This window comes from Antennarius striatus, chromosome 6 (genome assembly GCF_040054535.1).
Source record: "Antennarius striatus isolate MH-2024 chromosome 6, ASM4005453v1, whole genome shotgun sequence".
Taxonomy (NCBI): domain Eukaryota; kingdom Metazoa; phylum Chordata; class Actinopteri; order Lophiiformes; family Antennariidae; genus Antennarius; species Antennarius striatus.
In genome coordinates, this window is record NC_090781.1 from 9,132,471 (window position 1) to 9,155,065 (window position 22,595).

The 22,595-nt window shown below is 40.7% G+C and overlaps 1 protein-coding gene across 7 annotated transcripts in view; it reads left to right on the forward strand.

Annotated features, from left to right (window-relative positions):
* Window positions 1–21,043, forward strand: part of LOC137596372 (muscleblind-like protein 1) — an 82,290-nt gene extending 61,247 nt beyond the window's left edge. For 5 of the 7 annotated variants that reach the window (XM_068316836.1, XM_068316835.1, XM_068316840.1 and 2 more), the window contains 9 exons: window positions 1,045–1,215; window positions 4,853–5,062; window positions 10,804–11,043; window positions 13,419–13,472; window positions 14,204–14,354; window positions 15,431–15,466; window positions 15,963–16,054; window positions 16,329–16,406; window positions 17,463–21,043. In XM_068316836.1, coding sequence (XP_068172937.1) covers window positions 1,045–1,215; window positions 4,853–5,062; window positions 10,804–11,043; window positions 13,419–13,472; window positions 14,204–14,354; window positions 15,431–15,466; window positions 15,963–16,054; window positions 16,329–16,385 — 1,011 coding nt within the window. In that variant the 3' untranslated portion in view covers window positions 16,386–16,406; window positions 17,463–21,043. The remainder of the gene's footprint in view (window positions 1–1,044; window positions 1,216–4,852; window positions 5,063–10,803; window positions 11,044–13,418; window positions 13,473–14,203; window positions 14,355–15,430; window positions 15,467–15,962; window positions 16,055–16,328; window positions 16,407–17,462) is intronic. The other 2 variants (XM_068316837.1, XM_068316838.1) reach the window with 2 other exon arrangements.
* The last annotated feature ends 1,552 nt before the right edge of the window (window positions 21,044–22,595 follow it).

Here is a 22,595-nt window from a genome sequence, read left to right on the forward strand (position 1 = left end):
CACCTTCGCTGCTCTGTATTCATGACGAGGAGAGCAAATATCAACATGGGATTGCGATTGTAAGGGGGATCGAAGTGGAAGGAATGCAATGAAAGGGAAAAGGGGGGAGTAAAAAAAAACAGATTTCTAAAATATTACACCCATCAGGGTGAGTGTTCAGTAGAGCAGGCCTTATGAGAGTGTAAATTACATTCCCTCCTACTCCCCTCGGGGTGCCAGCTGCTGGATGAACATAATCACTTGAATCACCCAGACACACAAACACAGGAGCACAAACATCAGAATGTCAGAGCCGTGACGTCTGTTTATTTGTTGTCACAGAATTCTCCAATCGTGTATCGATCGGGCTTCTATTCTCAGCTCGGTCTCTTTCTGATGTTACGTTATGAATCGACTCAAGACTAACGCGTCTCAATTAGGAGGACATCAATAGCCTTCATAAAACTTTCAGCCTTTGATATGGTCAGCTGACAAATCGATATTCCTGCAACAAACTCTATCACCTTTTCTTCCCTACTTTTATCTTTCTGGAAGAACCATTATGCACATGGAGATGTTCTTGACTCTTTTAAACACTAGCCTTTTCTCTCGCGTTGAACAAAGATGAAAATCTGAAATAAGTCATTTGTTGTTGCAGTTACATTGTTTTTTTTATTGTGGTCTGAAAAAAAAAGCCCTTTTAAGACATCATATAGACAAATTACCCTGGTACAATCTGACTTTTTTTTTCAGATGACTCATGTACTTAATATTTAGCTATGCTGTTAGTGATCCTGTCAATCTGTGTATTACAACCACTGAGAAGCTAATTTGTCCCCGAGAGACCTTGATGAAATTGACCATAGTAATGAGGGCGCAACCTTGTCATAAACAGGGATTTATTCTAAATCCAGAAGCAGGCCCAGATGTTACAGATGTTTGGTCAGCGACCTGCTAATTGGGAGACAGCAACTTGAGTCAAGGCTCATTACTTTACATCAAGCAACAATCCCGTGAAACACTTTTCTAATTTGCCTCTTTCTGTGTCTCTATCCTCCCAATTAGGGTCGTTGTTCCAGGGAGAACTGCAAGTACCTGCATCCTCCTCCCCACCTAAAGACCCAACTGGAAATCAATGGAAGGAACAACCTCATCCAGCAGAAAAACATGGCAATGCTCACCCAGCAGATGCAGTTGGCAAACGCCATGATCCCCGGCACACAGCTGCAGCCAGTGGTGAGAGGACACATGTACAAAACACACACTCTGCTTTATGCAGAGGTCTGACACAAGCCTTGGTGTGTTTAAGATATAAGAACTGTATAAGAACTGGAATCTGCTTTTGTCAAAGCAAGGATTAAACAGCAGATTGCTTTTTAAAAGTTGATCCTGCGGTCTAATTATCATAAGAGGATAAGAAAATAGAATGTGTTTTCAGATGAAACCCCTTTCTTTTTAGGCTATATAGGTTGCACATCAGCGTAATGCAGAACTGAACATTTTAAGTTTTCTTCAGGCCTCTAAATATTTTGAGAGTTGTTCTCTGGCCAGCTGGCTGACTTTCTGTTGGCTGCCCTCAGATACAAATATAACAAAATGAATTACGCCTGACAAGCTATGAGAATGTAATTTTTTGTGATAAATTTTAAATGATGCACAGAGCATTCACTCAAAAAAAAAACATTCATTGTTTACCACTTTTCAGTTCATTTTGACACTTTAATTGGAATTTTCCAGTCAAATTGATAATAGAAAACTTCCTGGATATGGATGTCAGATCCTGTAGAGTGATTCATAATCAAGGTAGGAAATGATTCAGTCACTATTTAGATCATACATGTGTGTGTGTGTGTGTGTGTGTGTGTGTGTGTGTGTGTGTGTGTGTGTGTGTGTGTGTGTGTGTGTGTGTGTGTGTGTGTGTGTGTGATTTCTTATTAATTAGATATTAAGTTGAAAAGGAATGTGCAGTACAGCTTAATTTCATCTAAGTATAAAAGTAAGTTGGGGGACGATCAGATTTTTACTGGGGCCAATACCACTCTGGCCCCATGACACCATCATCACCCATCATTGCATCAGTGACATCACATTGCTCTGGGTTCACGTTGCTCTCTTCAATGATCTTTAAGGTGGTGGGCAGAACTTCAACTCGTTTATATGAATCCTTCTCTGCTCTGAAACCGCAATGAGCCGTGTCTGTCAGGTTGAAGCAAGGTCTTCACTTACCTTTATGTTTAATTGACAGGACTGGAGGAAATTGTCTCACACTATTGCAAAACACACTTCAGATACTGCATGCTTGTATGTGCATGAGCATGTGCACACACACATGCACATACATGCACTTTTAGCCTGTGGTTATCACCTTTATCTGGGGAAGGGCGTCTGAGTTTAGAGGTCCATTGAGAGGAACAGAGGAAATCCTGAAAAGGTTTTAAGAAGCCATAGATATCCCTGAGACTGGAAAGCCTCCCTTTACTGTTTATGTCTTGGGGAGAGAGGAAGTGAAAGGAGGATGAGAGGAGGAAGAAGAAGGCAGGCTGACAAGGAAGGACACAGCTGAAGAAGAAAAGAGGGACCAGACAAGGTACGAAGAGATAAATGGACACGGTAAAGATCGGTAAAGTTAAAGAGATGGGATGACAGCTGTGAGGAGAGATGGCTTTAGACCTGTCCTACAAACAGAGGTCTAGGAAACAGCCAAAAGGAAGGATAAGAAACAGCTTCAGAAAAACAAGGGAAAGATACTGCCAGATTTTCCGGGACTTTATTCCTCCAAGCTTCCTTTTTGCCTGAATGTTTCTGTGATACTATACCTGCTGTTCTCCCTCTTTTTTGTCTACATCTGTACTTTCAACACAAGACTGCTTTAATTTCACATATGCAACTGTAAAAAGGTAGAAATAATTCACAGGCCGCAACTGGATGGTGCTCACGATGCATTCTAGTACCAAATCAACATCATTGCACAGACCATATTACAACGCTCATTCAGTCAGTCAGTCAGTCAGTCAGTCAGTCAGTCAGTCAGTCAGTCAGTCAGTCAGTCAGTCAGTCAGTCAGTCAGTCAGTCAGTCAGTCGGTCAGTCATCAAACATGCCCTGAATCAACCAGACACATCCATGGCTTTTGCCTGTTTTGTACATTATGACAGTTTATTTCTATTTTATTTTTATTTTTTCTATATGCGTTATTGTGTATTTTATTTTTGTTTGGTTTATAATCACTTTTAATTGGCTAAACTTGTCCAGTTGTCTACACTTGTAATCCTGAGATATTTCCTTTTCAAGTACTGTCTTACTTTGGCTTATTGAGCTGTAACAAAGTTTTTTTTTTAATGCCAGTGTTTATTACAAGGATATTCTGGCTGGGTTTTATTCACTCTCATAGAAAAAAGTATTGACTGAATAATTTGGAAATGAGATACCGTAATTTTAAAATGTCTGGCAGATAAGCACTTTGACACAATTCACACAGTTTGTGAATAACCTTGATACGAGACATATTCTTCTGTGATAGTATACCTGCTGTTCTCCCTCATTTTTGTCCATATTTATAATTGCATTTATTTTCAGTTTAAAAATCTATTTTGTGGCCAATTCTAAGCTGCAGATCATTTAATTTTTTAGGTTTTTATTATTGATTCTTAGAAAACGAGGAGACCTCCAGGTTGGCAGCATGCATTTTGTATGAGGCTGTCTATGTAAGAAGAAAAGAGCTACACAATCCACAACAACCCTGCTGCAACACAACACAAACAGCACAAACAAGACATGTAGTAGGATGTTTTAACGTTGCTGTTGCTGCTGTTTATACATCCTTAACGGTTTTCAATTAGTTTCCACTGTGATTAATGTCAAGAAGCTGCTCTCTCCTTTTTGGAAACAATTCAATACTAAGTGATGAGATTTTCCAGGAGTGGCCATTAGCAGTGTCACAAATATTTTGCAAGATGACATTACTGCATTGTTACAACCTCCTGAATGGCAAGTCTACTCACAGACATCACACTTTCATTATAACCTTGAGGTGTTAAGAATCCAAACTTATATCTGACTATCATTATAACCTTGTGATAGGTCACAATGCTTCAGACTGTCCAGAGCACAGCGCAGGAAGAATTACAGCCTCCACCGGGTCCCTGATTTTCTGATTAGTCTTGAAAGAGTGAGGTTTTGGGAGGAATGTTGCTGTCCAGCCCTGGCTGACACAGCTCTATTACTCACTGTGTCATGTTGGCAAAGACTCAGAAGATGATTCTGAGACTGAGACTGATGTGCAAGGAAAATACAGTGTGTGCTACATTAGCTGTGCTACCCCTTAGCCTCTATCTCTCTCACAGAATGTGTATTCTTTCTTAATAAAAGTCTACGTAAAAGTAGTACGCCCAAAATAAATGGACACATAGCTTTATGTTCCTCATATTATTAAACCTGCTCTATATGTGTACAATCTCTCTTGTGAGAAGTGTGTAATTCCATCTGCTCCATGTGTGTAAAATTTGATTCTACATATGATGTGTAAGCTTCCTTCATGTGTTACATCAAAAGACAAGCAGCTATCAGAGAAGACATTATTTCTTCCCCTGATCTGAGTCCATTATAAGTCTATTTTTACCACCTTCTTTCCCTTCATATCCCACAGCTGCTAGCCTCTGGTCGGCTCTAATTATCTGCAGACATCTCTTTGGTCACAATACTGTTGTGTTCAAGGGATAATTTGAATGGGGAAGGACTGAGAATAACTTTGCACATATTGGTGCATACAATCATCATTTATAAATATAGACATGTGGACTTTATGAGAAATGTGAGTGAGGAAACGTCATGTGTTTCTCACTCGTGACCATCTCTCATTCTGCTTGTGTCCACAGCCCATGTTTTCAGTCACACCTGGCCTTGCAACCAATGTTAGTGCTGCTGCAGCAGCAGCGTTTAACCCCTACCTTGGCCCCATTTCGCCCAGCCTGATGCCAGCTGACATCTTGCCCAGCGCCCCAGTACTGGTCACCAGCAACCCCAGCGTCCCTGTACCAGCTGCAACTGCTGCTGCACAGAAACTCATGAGGACAGACAGACTGGAGGTGAGAAACACATTCACAGATACAAATATGAAAAAAAAAAATGCAAGAGGATAAGCAGATGCACACCTCGAGAGGATTTGCATGATTACTTTTTCACTTTCATATCAGTCACAGATTAAAAGATACATTATCAAAACACTTGTCAACATCGATAAGGATTTTTTTCAAATCTGTGCAAACAGATTGAGCTGTGAAAGCAGAGCTGTGCCTGTTTGAATATTAATGGCCTGGGTTGGAAAGTCTTTCCTAAACAGTTTCTGCTTGTAGACTTTAATTATGTATCTGCTACAGTAACTACATGGCATTACCATAAAACAGTGATTCCCCAGACTGAAGCAAAGAGAAATGAGAGCATCTCCACAAACATCACACTTGTCAGTGCTGAATCCCATCAACAGGTTGGAGACAGCGTTAGTGAAGGTACACAGTTAGTATGTTGTTTTTAAAAAAATCTTTAATTCTTTAATGAACACCATCAGTCATTTGAAAACCAATGTGTGGAGCTCCTTTAGGTGTGTATGTTCAGATGGTCATTAATTGCACTGTACTGTAAGTCAATCTCATCCATTATGCATTCCTGCCAAGCAATCACTTGTAGCAGAATAATGGGGAAATCATTGCAGAGAGGCAAGAGGTGTGTAAGAAGCATAAGGTTACATTGAAAATGTAAGATTCAATATGCCAGGACTCGACACAACTAGCAAGGGGGAACCCAAAAGCATGACAGAGTAGCAGGCGGTTCAAGACTCAAAAAAGTTTAATATTACAGGCAGGGTTCAGGTTCCGAATAATCAGTCCCCTCCAGCCTGTGTCTCCACTCCTCGAGTACCAACTTCACCACCAAAAGTTCCCAGTTCCTGATGTCATACTTTCTTTCGGCGGTTGACAACTTGCGGGACAAGAAGGCACAGGGGTGGACCCTCTGATCCTCAGCAGTCTGAAGTGTCCACTTCCACAATAAATTGCCGGGCAGGGTCTGGAAAGATCAGAAGTGGAACAGAAGCAGACCTGGCCTTTAACTCCCTGAAAGCCTCCTCCGTGGCTTGGGACCACTTGAAGGAAACCTCCTGAGAGGTGAGAGCCATGAGCGGGGCTGCAACTGAGCTATAATTGTGGATAAATCTCAGATAAAAATTTGCAAGCCCAAGAACCGCTCTACCTCCTTTCTGGAAGAAGTCATGGGCTAGGCTATTATCGCTGAAGTCTTGGCTGGGTCCATCGAAACCCTACCAACACCGATGATGAACCCTAGAAAAGAGACCTCTGAGACATGAAACTCGCACTTTTCCGCTTTAACGAAAACCTGGTTCTCTAAGAGTCTCTGCAGGACCTGACGTATATGTATCACATGTTCCTGTTTGGACTGGGCAAAAATCAGAATGTCATCCAAGTACACAAAAACGCAAGCATTACGCATATCACGAAGCACATCATTGACTAAATTTTTAAACACTACAGGGGTATTAGTCCGAAGAGCATTACCAGGTACTCATAATGTCCACTAGGAGTGTTAAAGGCCGTCTTCCACTCATCACCCTCCCTGATATGAACCAAATGGTAGGCATTCCTTAAATCTAGCTTAGTAGAAATAATAGCCTCCTGCAACAACTCGAAGGCTGATGAGTAGAACCAGATCCCTGGTCCTGACTGATCTCATTGAGACCCCTGTAGTCTATACAAGGTCGTAATGTCTTGTCCTTCTCTACAAAGAAAAACCCAGCACCCACAGAAGAAGGACGAATAGGGCCGGCTGCCAGTGAGTCCTGAATGTACTTATCCATGGCCCTTCATCTCTGGAACAGATAGGGAATAAAGTTTACCCCTAGGAGGTGACGGTCCCGGATGAAGGTCTATAGCACAGTCATATGGCCTATGTGGAGGTAGAGACGTGGCCCGCGCTTTACTGAATACATCCCTCAAATCAATGTACTCCTCAGGAACCCCGGTTAAATCTGGCGATCCGGCTGGCCTACAATGATTGAGGGTTGACAGGGCAGACTTGAGGCAAACATTATGACAATGTGAACTCCACTGGAGAGTCATCCCAGACGTCCAGTCTATGTGTGGGTTGTGCCTTAGCAGCCAAGGGTATCCCAAAATCACCGGTTGTTCAGGCAAGTGACTGAGGTGAAAAGAGAAATTTTCTCTGTGGTTTCCATTCCAAACTCATTTGGTGAGTTACCCGACACAGAAGACGACCATCCAGTGCGTCGGCATGGATGGACTCAGCCAAAAGTTCTTTACTGACGCCCAATAGATTAGCCAAAGTCATGTCAAGTAGGTTAGCGTCAACGCCAAAGTCAATTAACACACGTACCTTGATATCCTGACTGGTGCAGCGAAGTAAGGCTTGCAGCACAGATTAAGAGGGCACACTCAAGTTTATTGACCAGCTCACCAGCCCCCTCCATTTAACTGGTGAGCCCTGCCTTTTACCAGACATGAAGAAATGAAATGGCCAAGCTGGCCACACTAGAGGAAAATATTTCCCCGCAGACAATGCTCTCTCTCCACTGGGGACAGACATGCCTGACCCAATTACGTTGGCTTCACCTGACCTCTAGAGATGTCCTCCTCTGACGGCGGCGGAGGTAGCGGAGAAGCAGATGCGGAGCGGAACATCCTGACTGTATTGAGACAGTAAGCCCTCTCCCTCCTGCGCTCCCGGAGACTGACATCAATTTGAGTGGCCAGGGCCGCAAGGGATTCGAGAGCCGCGGGAGGATCACGCGTCGCCAATTCCTCATTTATATGGTCTGCCAACCCGTTATAAAAGGCGCCGAACAGGGAAGAGGGGTTCCACTCGCTTTCAGCTGCCATGGTGCGGAAGTCTATGGAGTAGTCAGCTACCAATCTTCCCTCTTGGGCCAAGTTCAACAAACCCCTGGCTGCCTCTCTCCCAGGAGTCACATGATGAAAGATCTTCCGCAACTCGGTAGAGAAGGACTGGACAGACGCACAGACAAGCAACTCAGCGAGCCCCCAGCCACAGAACCAGTCGCTGACCGAGCAGGAGTTTCAGGGACAGCAGTGGGTTAGGACGACTTGGGAGTGCCGTCGAAAACGCAGCAAGCTGTTCCTGGAGGACGTTCATACTGCGCTCCTGGTGGGCGGTTGTGGACCGAATGACCTCAGCTAAGAGCTGGAGGTGATGGTCATAGTGCGGGGTCAAGCTGAGTTCTGATGGTGAATTCTACAGATCAAGATTGCTGTCGGCTTGGTTCATAGTGGACAGATTGTTCTGTCAGGGCTCGGACATGACTTGCAGGGAGAAACCCGAAAGCATGACAGAGTAGCAGGTGGGTCAACACTCAAAAAGGTTTAATAGTACAGGCATGGTTCCGGTTCCGAGTAAACAGTCCAACAGGCAGATGAATCAGACAAACGGTAGGCGAACAGGCAGAGTCCAAAAACCAGGCGGGGTCATACACAAGAGGCAATCCAAAAACCAGACCGACATATCCAAGGTGGAGTTTACGAAAGGCAGGGTCCGGGAAACAGGCTGAGTCAATCACAAAAAAAACAGAACAGTCAGGATTCAAAGGCTGGAAGGTCATGGTGAACACTAAACAATCTGGCAGAGAGCAGAGGGCTGAGCAGACATATGAAGAGTGGAGACTGATTGGGGAGTGGCTGCAGGTTTTGTGGAGAGAAGGCAGGTGAAGGGAATGAGTTGATTGCTGATGAGACATGATCTGGAGTGACACGACAGTTAGTGACACCAAAACAAAACAAGCAATGAGACAAGAGGTGTGACAGGATATCGGGGTAATTAATGGGGTAGAGTCTCAGGAAGTAGCTGGACCCCTGATTGATCAGATGACATGTGGGGTGAGAGGGGGATTCATTGACAAGAAAAATAGAAGAAACCCTTTCCATGGGAAATCAATCTGCACCCTTGTGGTCATCAGGGGAGTGAGCTGGGACAGACAAAGACAATGGAAAGTGAAGACGGTGAATCAAAGCTAAAGACATTGGGGAAATTCTAAGACAAGACATCTTGGACTGCTTGAAATGATTATTTGGCCTTGTCCACTGAGCTCCAGTCACGAGGCAGAACTCTTTATTACCTGTATTATACTATTATTATTGGCAGGGAACATATACTCGTCATTGCTGTGAGACCAGTGGTCAACACTGTCTACTGGTGATGCTCTGTGATTGGCTGATGACATACCCTGGTTCAATTTGTCAGGAAATAGGTTGGCTAAAAATATCTTTGAGAAAGGGGACAGACTTATATTAGCCTGTAGCTAATAGCTTTCTAGAAGAAAGTTCACCATCTTGGATCATTTTCAAGCTGCCTCTGTGTCTCTAACTTGTTGTCTTTTTACAATGCATAAAGTCATTTATTGCTTTACAACCATGGTGATGTAAATGGCCTCGTAGGAAAGTTACCATGGGGACATAAATATAATTAACAGGCGCAGTATTTGCTTGACTGACTAAGCACTTCCACCTTTTTAGCTCTTGCTAGTACTTGATTAAGCACCGTTAAGAAAACAAGCTGATCCACACCTGGTGTAGAGAATATCAAATTGCTTTTACTCAATCCTCCCCATTTTTCCTTTAGTTTTTTTTTTCTTACCATGCCAGTCACACTCACTCGATCCCCAGTGACTCTCGCTGTCTCCTTGATCCTCATCTCTCCATCCTCTTTAATCATCAACTGCTCTTAAATTTTCCTTTCTCTCCCTCCCTTCATCCCTCCCTCCTTTCCTGCTTCAGCAGCCTCTCCAACATCTGCCTGACAACAAGGCAGTCTCTCTTAAAAAAAAAAAAAGCAGTAGCGGCAGTGGTGATGCTGGCAGTGGTGAGGATGTAGACATACAGTTGTACATTAGTATGTGAATGAATAAATGTATGGAGAGGTGGGCAGGAATAGAGAGAGAATTTCATCTCATCGCTCACACTATGATAGTGTGTGTGATGAGCTTTCATGACAGGAGAGCAGGGGAACCTTGTAAGACAACAGCATCGGTGGCCTTTTCATGTGGCAAATGTTTCCCAACAAAGGAGATCCATTCCTTATGCAGTGAGACGGGTAAACAGACATTTAATAAATGATTTGTTATATGTCAATGAGAAATACAACCTACCATGAAATTATATTTCATTTGTTTAGGAATCTGTTTCGGACACAGTGGTGACTTAACCAGGAATCTTCAGTTGCGGCACAAAAAAATGACAAAATGTAATCCTAGGAAAAGACTGAACCTCGTAATTCCCATGTGCTCCCGTTATGTGTGTGCGTGTGTGTCAGAGTGATTATGTGTGGGCTGGTGATTACGTCACCTACAGCCCCCACTGAGCCTTATACTTATTATGAGTCTCAATGAGCCTCTGCTATCAGATTGAGGCATCAGGCTTCCAACCCATCAGGCCGATGCTGCTCTCTTCTGTCTCTCGGAGGAACAACAACACTGCTCATTTGAATAATGGCGAAATGCTGTGTGATTGATGAGTCTGTAAACACCAGTTATGCTCTATTCTGCTGATCAATCAACAGTAATGGCTGAAGCTGCCGTTAAGTTTGATTGGTTTCATCTGGTTAAGTGATTGTCAAGTTGTGAAATGCTTGAAAAGATTGATTACCTCATCAAATGAGGGTAAAGGGAACTTTATGAAGTAACTTCATAATACATGCAGATTTAAGTTTTTAATGTTTTTGAAAGTCTCATGATCATGTAAGCACATTTATAGATAAAGTATGTGGTTGTTTGTATGTTTTTGTGCATTAGGTGTGTCGAGAATACCAGCGAGGCAACTGCACACGAGGAGAGAATGACTGTCGCTTCGCCCACCCTGCAGACAGCACTATGATTGACACCAACGACAATACGGTCACTGTGTGTATGGACTACATTAAGGGTCGCTGCTCTAGGGAGAAGTGCAAGTACTTTCACCCTCTGGCTCACCTGCAGGCCAAAATCAAGGCCGCCCAACACCAAGTCAACCAGGCTGCGGCTGCAGCAGCCATGGTATGTACCCGTCCTCGGACTACAACACAAGCTGCAGAACCTCCAGTGTCTCAGAACAGCCAGTAATCCACTAATGAGCAGCCAGAGGGCAAACTTAAACCAAATAAAGCCTGAGCCAGAGTTAAGTTCATGTTGTTATTTCAAAACAAGAATATGAGTTCAAAACTTTTCGTTCCTTCTTTTTTGTCTCTCTTCTCTAGTGGGGAATTAAAATAAATCATCAAGCTCTTCTAATATCAGTGTGCGTTTATTAAACTTGGAATATTTGGCCTTGAAGCACAATCCAGCAGCTACACCATGAAGCATAAAGCATTGATTAACTTATGGATATAGTTGTTTGAAACAACATGTTCTAGACTGTGCTTTAACTCAGAGTCTGTAAAGTGATCTAATGATCAGTGAGATGGCAGACAGTCTATTAGCTTCAACCTGCAGTCGTTAATGTGCAGTATGCGAGTGAGCCTCGTCCTCTGCCCTGCTCCACTTTGTTTTGCTGTGTTCTCATTTACATATTTAGCTACGCAAAGTAAGTAGGTGTGTGTGTTTCCTTAAAAGACAATCGTGGAGACAATTAAATTGTTTCTGCTGTGCAGTGATCATTAGGGACACAATATACTGTAGTCTTCCTCAGCCAAGAGCTGTACACTGTGTGCACAATTATTAGGTAAGTGAGTATTTTGAACTCATCGTTTTCATATGTTCCAATTCCAAGCTCTATAAACTTGAATTCAAATTGGATTTAAGCATCATCAGATCTTAAATCCAATTTGAATTGGATTTAAGGGGGGGGGGGTCTAAAGACATCATCTCCGTATATTATGCCGTGCATAATTGTTAAGAATGTTTACATCAGACAAATTGATAACCAAAAGATTTGGAAGAGCGGACAGTCTGACTGAAAAGTCAAAAAAATTGTAAAATGTCTTTCCTCGGGATGCATTTAAGGTACTGATCACAGGATAAACCAATGTTATGTTGCAAAGAGTCAACAGGATAATACAAGAAACCTGTAGAGAAAAAATATGCAAATAACAGCTAATGACTTGGAAAGAACTGAATGCGAAGCTAACGAGAATCATTACCCTCCATCACTGTCATATTCTAGGATATTGTAAGTATGAGGTGCTTGTTTCACAAACACGTGGATCAGGTTTTAAGGAAGACAAAGTGATAACACGGCCCCCCTTCTTCACTTGAAGTAAACACTACTGAGATCATAATCATTTTTCATACTAGTAACTGTCCATATTCAGATACTCTTCTGATAAAGCCTAACAGTCATGCATGCGGTGTAAATGACATGAGTTCAGAGGTCAGCTGAAGCCAGATGACAAATTAGCCACACATCAGCTACATTACCTTTTTTTTCCCACATCTTTTAGCATTCCAGTGTATCTTCTATTACAAAGCTGCAGTGCACTTATTAAAATATATGAAATAAAGTAATGCCATTATACAGCAAGCACAAGATGAAATATATATCTAATCACATAAGATGCATGAAATAAAAAATGTTACTGACTCCACAAATGTGAATGAAGTGTGATTTGTGCCTTATTAGTGGCACATTGTATCTAATGGGTAGTTTTGATTTTTTTCTGAAGATGTCTGTGTAGGTTCTCAATTATCCAGATCATGGTTATTCAAAGCTGTTTAAATCAATCCACTGGACTTTCATGAAGTTTCTTGGGGACGTTTCACCTCTCATCCACGAGGCTTCTTCGGTTCTATGAATATGAATAGCACTGACCACAGCTCACGGGGTTAAAAAGCTGAGACAAGACCAACCATCACTAGAACTGGGAAAAAGAGCCTCTGTGATGAGGGGGAAACGTCTTCAAGAAACTTCAAGAAAGTCCAAGGGGTTGATTTTGAACAGTTTTGGATAACTTTTCTTAAGCTTTCTATAGACTGTGGTAGGAAACCAGCTACTCATCCTGGGATTCCGTTAATCTGAGGTCACTCATAAATTTGATTTATGGCCTTTAGTTTAACTAAATCCAGTTAATTTAACTAATCTGCTTAATAAAATGAACCATCCTCTCCTCTAGCTCAGAGCACTTTACAACCAAACAAAAGTACATTTGTTTGCAAATGTACTTTTTTTTCTGTTTGTTTTTTCTGTTTGTTTGAAAAAAAAAAAAATCAGAGGTCAATAATTATTACCAGTAACTTTACAGCCATTAATGTGCATGCCCTAGTCTTGTTATTGTTCTATATTGCATTCCAATGATTTGTTTTTATTTGTTTTTGTTTTTTTTACCAACACACACTGCACTGCTGCCCCATGATGCACCTCCGCTTGCTGGTTTATGTTAATGCGCTTGAACCCCATTGGCCCATTCTCATCATGTGCTCGCTGCCTGCTAATTAAGACTCAGTCGGCTGTCAAGTCACTGAAGCGACCCCTCAACTCAACTTTTGACCTGGTACTATGACCTTTCACCTTTTAGCTGGCATGTAGCTGTTTGTAGTGAACATATTTTTTTGAAGTTCTAAATTATTGTCAACATTTAATGATTAGGAAACACTGAGGAATGATGAAGTGATTGCAGCCATAGATTTTGCCTCATAAAATGATTAAAAACTGATAAAATCTGAAACATCAGGAAGCCGGAATGAAAAACTTCAAAAATAAAGCTTTCAGTGATCAATTCATCACCTGAAGTGAATCTCCTAAGTAATTACCAGGCATGGAAATGTAATAATGTACTGTGTAATATGGTTTGTTAGTCTCTGCATGTGTTGTGTATGCCATTCTTCATACTGCATGTGTAATTGTTGAAGACTTACAGTATTGTAGCAGCCTTAACTCAGCTTATCGTGTACTATTTGCTGCCTTCCCTAACTACTTCAATTACAATATTGTTACAGAAAAAGTACATCATTGGTTCTCTAAAATAAACATTGTAACATGTTTAGGGTAGTGTTATTACAAGTAAGGTAGAAGTCACTGTTAGTGCTGCCTTGTCTTTCTCTGACGGAGGTAGCGCAGTGCTTTTCTTGCTGGCCAGTGATTGTAAGAAATGTTTGGAGGGACGATTTCATGTTCTAACGGAATTATTTCTTCTCTCTGCCCTGAATGTCACTGCTATCATTCTTTGCTTTTCTTTACTCCCATTCCTTTATTTTTGGTGTTGCCCCTCCCCCCCGTCATTAGGGGATCCCTCCTGTATTGCCTCCTTTACCAAAGAGACCTGCACTTGAAAAAGCCAATGGTGCCACCACTATGTTCAATGCTGGCATATTCCCGTACCAACAGGCCCTGGCCAACATGCAGTTTCAGCAGCAGGCTGCCTTCATACCGTCAGGTGAGACTTCAGCCTTCTTTATTTGATTTGACGCAAAGATGACAAGATGCTGCCTGTCAGATCATGTAGGTCCACCCCTCAGCCAAAACTCAGGGAAGAAAAAGGTCTGGTGAAGTGTAGTGCACACAGAGTAACATCCGCTGTTGTTCTCAGGCATGAGGCTGATACCATTTATAGATTATATAGAGTACAGTATACAGAACAGCAAGATGGTTCTGAGTTCGAGCCTCAGTCTGTGCAGAGTTTGCATGTTCTCCCCATGTCTGCGTGGGTTCTCTCCGGGTTCTCCGGCTTTTTCCCACCTCCAAAATCATGCACTTCAGGTTAATTGACCGTTCCAAATTACCCGCAGGAATGAGTGTGTGTGCATGTTTGCCTGTCTCGGTGCACTGGCGTTGCCCCTGGTGTTACCCCCGCCTCATGCGCCAAGACAGCTGGGATAGGCTCCAGCTCCCCATAACCCACAAAAGCAGATGAAGCAGTTAGAGAAAATGAATGAATATATATGAATAGAGAGAGAGAGAGACTGAGAGATACCTGTAGATATATATCCATATAGATTTAGTATAGAAGCAGACACAGCTTGTGATTTCAGACCTACATCCGCTACCTAGTCGTTTTATGCCCGTCTGACAGACTAAGAATATTTTTCCATGAGATGTTCAGATACTCAGATCCTCATAGGCCTCACACTTGTGTGCTCTCACATCACTGCCACAAAGTTTGAGGGTTTAGAAAACAGGTCATTCAAAAAACCACTGTAGTGCCAACAGCTGTTGCCTTACTCACAGGAGAGGACCACCGGCGTTAAAGCTCTGCTTCTATTTAGTGGAGCATATGCAGCTGAACTATAAACTGGGTCTAGACAGTCGAGGACTGAAAATTTTCATGAATGATGTTTTAAATCTAGTGTTTTATTAATAATCAGGTTGTTTTGAAGCGCAGTTTGTTGTTACCCACGTTAAGTCCAAGATGTTTGACTATCTTATATTTATGTTATCACATTTGTAATGAGTTGTTTTGATTTCTTCTCCCCCCTATTCACTCCACACCCTATTGCAATGCATGATGGGCAGGCTCGATATTGTGTATGACACCTGCAACAAGTGTTGGTAGGTGCCAGCTTTCCTTACCAAACTCATATGTCATTTAACTCAGAACATAACGTGAGCCTATTCTATGTTTTGTGAATTCATATTTTGACATGGACCCAAAGTGGTATACAGTATGTATGAATGCCAATTTTGATCATGATTGAGTGTAATTTCAGTTGGAAATTGTTTTTTCTTATTATACACTGTAACAAAGCTTGTTTTGCCACAGTTTCCAGTCACCTAATGCTTGTTGCAGTATGATCTTTCCTTAACTCCTGCTTCATTTTATTTCCATCCCGTGCTCTCTGATGTAAAGCGCACTTCATTATCCCGTCTGGTTATACATGACAAATACGGTACTCATGAGGTGATAACTTGCAAATAGATTTCATATGAAGATGTTTCAAATGGCTTTAACAGATGTTTTTATGTTTCTGAGCTTTATGCAGACATACCTACAGATAAACATAAAATCTGCTCTGAATGAACTGTTTGTTTGCCTGTTCCCTCCAAGTACCCATGATGCACGGTGCTACTCCAGCCACTGTGTCTGCAGCCACATCATCTGCCACAAGTGTTCCCTTTGCAACTGCAGCAACCAATCAGGTTTGCTTTTCCCTTATCCCTCAGTCCATCTGCTTCTCCATAACCCCCTTCTCTTTCTCTTTCTCTCTCCCTCCCTCCCCCTTTTTTCTTTTCAGCTTTGACTTTCAGTGGGTGTATTTTTTGGTTATAATTCCCACATGCTTTTTAAATAAATATGCATGAATGTGAATGTGCACGATTCAATTACCATGCATCTTTTTTCCATCTGTGTCTTCTTCCTTGCATTAAACTTTTGTTCTCTCTCTCACTCTTTTATTTTCTCCCCATCAATCAGATTCCAATAATATCTGCAGACCATCTGACTAGTCACAAGTATGTGGCCCAGATGTAGGAGTCTCAATCAGAAAAGCAGGTACAACCCGTCTTTGGAAGACCCATACTTTATGTCATTTTGAATTCAGACTTCTAAAATCTTCTTCTTTGTTCTCTTCTCAGTATGATTATTGTCGTTAACAAATAATTGCAATAGTATTTAGTATTTATTTTTATCACTTCAAGTGACATTTTCATAATTTGGAAATAACCTTATTGATTTCTTTCTGGGCCTTAAAAGAGAACTGATAGCTCTCACTTAAATATGATTAGTTGAGCTAATCAATCTAAGCATGAGAAATGTAAGCACACAACTATCCTTACACTTTCTGAAGGAAACTGACGTACCGGTACCTCTTAAACTTACAAATTACCCCACACACAGTGTCCTGCTCTGTAACGAGTGTGGGGGAAAAAAAGAAAAGAAAAAGTTGAAGTACTCTTTTAACAAATAGTCATTCATTTCCCCCCTTTTCCATATTTATATTGGTAAATGCAAGCTCAAGTATATTTTGTTCTCTCCTTATGTAATTTTGTCTTATGTTCTTGAGCAACCTGTAAATGTATTGACATGTAAAGAAAAAAATATGTTTTCAAAAACAAAGTTAAGGAAGTGTTTACTTCTTGAACTTTCAAAAGGAATGACGTCCATGCTCGACCTGTGGTATTTTAATGGCTTTGTCATGTATTTAATTGAGATTTGTTACCATGAAGATTCCACTGAGGTTCAGATAGAGAAAGCAGCAACTTTATGTTGCATTTCATTAGGTCACCTGTAATATCATCATGTTGCCTTTACACCATTAAGCTGATGCATGCAGGGAAACTTCACATCAGCTTACATCAGATCAATAGCTCAATGGATGATGATCCCATCAAGGTCTATCCTCTGCTACAGTTTTGCAAGGGCATTTGGTGTAAGAAAAAAAAAAAGCCTTTTGAACAAATCTGTTTTTTGAATTTGTATTTTTTGTCTTTTGTAAGACTCAAAGTCTTTCGTGATTTTAGAACCTGAAGGATGTCTAGAGTCAGCTTTGTTATGGCTTCTGTTTTCTACCTTCATAATGACTTGCTGTGTTTTCGAAAACCTTTTTAGATGGAACGTGGAGCCGGCTGGAGTTTCGTCCAAGAGTAGGGGTCAACCTTCATGCCTGTAACATCAAAACTAAAACGAAGAATCAAATTTCAACCGGCTAGGAGCAAATCTGCATGTATCATCGGACACACAGTTTGTTAGAATTTTCATTTATACTTCATGCACACTATTACACAAAGGAAAAGAACGTCATTTGCATTAATATTGCCTTTCACTGGGTAAAGGCAACTTACCTTTATTCACCGGACACACTTTGAATGTTAATATGTGGTAAATGTGTGGAGCAGTCATAGAAAAGAATCCTCTGGATTGTTGCTTCAGTTTGACCAAGAATCACGACTTATGTTTGTTTTTTCGACTGTTGGTTTTTGGCCTAAATGTGTTCATTTGTTTATACAAAGAATTTGTTTATGATTTTATATTGTTTTAAACCAATAAAAAGGGAAATGACATTGCACTCAGAGGCAAAATAGCACCTATATGTCTGTGAAGTGTATAACATTTGTAGCCTACCTTGCTCTCTTTTAAGCACATGTCTTGTGTCCTTGCAGGAGTCCCTGTAAAGTGCCATACATCTCAAAACACATGAATGATAATCAAGCAGTGTTAAGTGTTAAACCTGACGATTCCCTTTAATACGTCTGTTTTCTCTCATGTCATGACCTGTGATTGCCTGCTTATTGGGTTATCTTCATCAAATTGTCTGCTCTATTTAAATCTACTGAATGAATAGTTTAAGTTTTAGACTTTGTTGTTGGTGTCTAGTCAGGGTAACAAACGTATTTGTGCTGATACAGATGTCTCCATGATCATTCAATTGTTTATTAATGCTAAATGTTGGATGAGTGGGGGAGGTCTTGCACGAAGACTCTCCATGTGATGATGTACTGATGAGAATCTTTGAAACAACAGGGTGATCAGTGGATATCCAAACTGCTGAGATACAGGAGTCAAAACGTCCACCAGGTGATGGACCTGATTTGGTTTTCTGTTTATACAAAATTTTAAGGCAGATCATTAAAATGTTGTGTATATATATTGTCTGACACATTTAAAAATAACTGTTCAATATGTCTACCTGAGAATTTTTTTCGGTTCAGCCAAAGTCATTTGTGTCGCTGTTACTAAGCATTGTAAGAGACTAATGGGACAAATTATGGGCGCTGATGGCGAGCCCAGAAGACATGAAAAGAAATATGAAAAGTAGATCTCTAGAACTCTTTGTGTATGTTGTTCTGGTTTTTCAGGCATATTTAATTAGTGGATAGTACAGGGAAAGAAATGCGAATATAAACGATTGTATTGCTCATCCAAAGCCTTAGAATGTACCATCGGGTCAGCACAATGCAACACGCCATCTTGAACCATCCAGTTGCCTAATTCATGACACACACACACACACACACACACACACACACACACACACACACACACACACACACACACACACACACACACACACACACACACACACACACACACACACACACACACACACACACACACACACACACACACACACACTCTCTCTCTCTGTGTTTTAGACAGTGTTTTCTTAACTGGTGGTTTTCTGTAGATGAGGACAGTTATATTTGTTTGAATTCTATTTTGATATTTAGTTCAGATTTTAAGTTTTGCTTGCTATACAGTATTATCTTATTATAATATTAGGTAAAAATGTGTGTGTTTGTGTCTTTCCCATGCATAGTTTCTTGAGATTCCAACTAATGTTAATTTGGTATGATTATGATTGTAAACTCAATATTTTCTATGTTATGCATATTGTTGAACTGTATGCATATTGTTCATTTCTCTAGTCTCTTTGTGTTCTTTGAACAAAGGTGTTTTATATGAGTATCCAACAGTGATGAAGTAACAGAACAGAGAGGCTAAGTTGTCACTGTGGCAACCATTGCCAATAACCAATTAATATTTTAATGACTATAAGGTTTGTAACCAGTCCTACAAAAAAAAAAAGGAATATTATAAAAATCTAGATCTTAGATGTTTAGGGTAAAGATGTTATTTTCTACTGTATCCATTTCAAATTGTAACTATTGTTTTAATATTTTTACTCTCCCTGGAAATTGGGCCATGTTGGACAAAAGCTGCATATTTGAAAACTTGTTGGGGGTGCTGTTGCTGGCGGGGTCATGTGAATGTGTGGAGTAGGGAACTGAGTCTCTTTATATGCCAAAAGCAAACAGCAAGGGTGGGGTGGGGAAACTCGAGGCGACATAGGTGATAACGGTTTGACTTTTTTGCACTTCTGTATATAGCCAAAAAAGAGAGAATCATGTATATTGAGATCTTATTTTGAATAAAAAAATGTCTATAATGATATGGAATTTTGCTAGGATAACAAAAAAAAAATCTTGAAAGGCTGAACAAAATTGCTTGCATCAAAGAGGTCACTGAGTTCCAACTCTCCGACCCCAAAAAAGGCCAAGTGTTACTCTTCTTTTTTGTCAGCAGCTTGTAGTTTGCCAGGTAACCTACCGGAGGAGGGGTCCACTGTACCCTCCAGAGTAAGGGCCTGACTGGGTTTGTCTGGTACCCTAACCTGCCTGTACGAACAGGTCTGTGTGCCATGGCCATGCCCTCCCAGGCCCAACCAATCACAACACATTATGTCTCTTTACTCAGAGAGGAATGCATGTTACAGGAAATTCATATTTAAAGAAAAAATCACAACAGTAATATTGAATAAGTAAACATGTTACACAGGAATATGTATTTACAGTATACAATATTTTATCAATGTAATGGACTAAAACATATATAAAAATACAAAAATAGAATAGTGGTTTATTTTAAAAAAAAAAAGATTCCTCAAAATGTACTCACAAAGGTTTTACCACTTGGAGAGTTGAAATACATGCAACACAAACACCATCGCTATAAGTATGTTCTTTATGTTGATGTAAGCTGTGCTTCTAGTAGATGAAACTGACTCCAGAGGAATGTAGTTCAATCAGGCAGAATTTAAGAATACAGACCGAAAAGTCATTAGTTAGGTTGTTAAGTCATTAAAACTTTGTCATCTCCTACAAGCACGCATGCTTACATTTATAATATAATGTAAACTGAACTTTTTTTTTATCTGTTTGTTTTCTCTGCCTGTAGTGCTAATATGATGTATTCTGTCTTATGCTGCTGTTTGTTTATGCTTGTTTTACTGCTCCGCGCCCCCTGTAAGGATGTGTCATGTTTGCATGCACGCCACCTCCTCTGAAAAGCCCCCCGTGGAGAAAACTATGGATTGTCGCAGTCTAAAGCCATAAAATATAATCTCATCGGAACCAAATGTGTGAGAGGAAACCTGAACAAAAAACAGAGGTGGGAAATTGAACCTTTTGAAGCTGACAGGAATGTGTTTCCTGGGGTTTTATTAACTACATCGTGTAATAACTGAAGCCATGAATGTAGCTAATTTAACCTGTGCTTTGCTGCGCCAGCTTTGACTGATGTATGTCATTAAGAAATATTGTTTCTCGATACATTTTTTCATGGGGCCTGCATTGCTATATTTGATTCTTGCTGTTATGAATAAAAAAGTAATAAAAATTTACAAGTGAACTAAAGAAAAAGTCTCTTGATACATTTGTATATAAATATATTGAATATTATAATTAATATTTAATATCTGGTTTGTTTATTCTGTAGAAACAGACAGATGTAAAAAGAAAGCCGTGATTTAACTTCGATGTTGTTGTCACCTTGATTTTGCTAACCACACTGGGGAAATATTCCATGGCATCACCTCATCTAACTCTGACATTAATATTATTTTGGAGGAGTTTGCATGCTGTCCCTGCGTTCGTATGTCCAACCTTCCTCCCACAGTTCAGAGACATGTAAGTTAGACTGGTGTCTCAAAATTTCCATGGATAAACAGGAGAACTTGAGTAGTCAGTCTCTTTAGAACCCCTGGTATCCTGATCAGGGTGTAGACTGACTCCCATCCAATGATCGTGAGCTCCAGCTCCAGTTTCTTTTCCAAAAAAGGAGCCCAAGATTGGATTTTCCTCTCAAAATGTCAAGAATGCTGCTTGTTCAAAGATGTGATGCCCAATCTAGCCACCAGATAGCACCATCTGTTTATCATTTGAGACTAGCGGTTAAGCTTCAACAGTACAATGCAGGAATCTGCCTTTGCCTGTTAGTCAATCACTAGAGCATGTAAATGTAAAATCTGCGCATGGGATCATTTACCTATTGAGGTATTGTGGTAGACTTAATTGAACAATAGAGATAATATCCATAGCAGTCCGATGGTCAGAATTGCTGGATGGCTTTAAATTAGCAGTCCAAAGCGCTGCCAACACAGCTGGAGCTTTTATGGAAATGCGACTAAGCCAGCATGAACAGGAAGCTGGCGGCCATCACTGTTCATGCATTGTCTCCCTTCTCGCTGATCCCTGCATCAGACTATTCTATTCCACCATTTGGTGTTGTCATTCAGTCACACTCACAAGCATTGTGTCTCTACTTCCATTTATTCATTCACCCATACATTTGTTTTGTGTCTCTCTCTCTCTACTTTCTCTTGTACTTGTCAATCCTATAGTTCTCTCTTTTCTCTGCCTCCCTCCCTCCATCTCTCTGTCCACAGGCATTACAGACAGACTGTGTTGTGTGGAGACTTAATGAAGCGGTGCTGATCCAATAATCACAACTTCTGTCGCCCACCTCACAAACTATGATGTACGGCCCTCATGACCATCTCACATACCAGTGCCCTTCAACATGGTTGTCCTATAAATAAGAGAAAGGGAGAAATTCTTTCATATCCAGTAAACCTTCAATATGAGTAAGTGAATTTGGATTTACTTCTATGGAGGAGCAAAAGCTTTAAATACTGCAGGAGCTAACCTTGAGGGTTTCCACATTAATATCTATAGTGCTATAGTTGATGGTGTTAATCTAGAATTTTAGTTGTGTTCATTTTTTAGACAAATAAACCCAAATAAACCCTTTTATTTAAAATAAAAAAATAAAATACCCTGAGAAAACCCAACACAAGAGGGATTAAAGAGAAATGCATCACATGAGGTATATGTAATAATTTGACTTTTTGGTCATGAACAGTCAAGTTTGTACATCCTCCCACCGGTGAATGAGTCTCAGGAG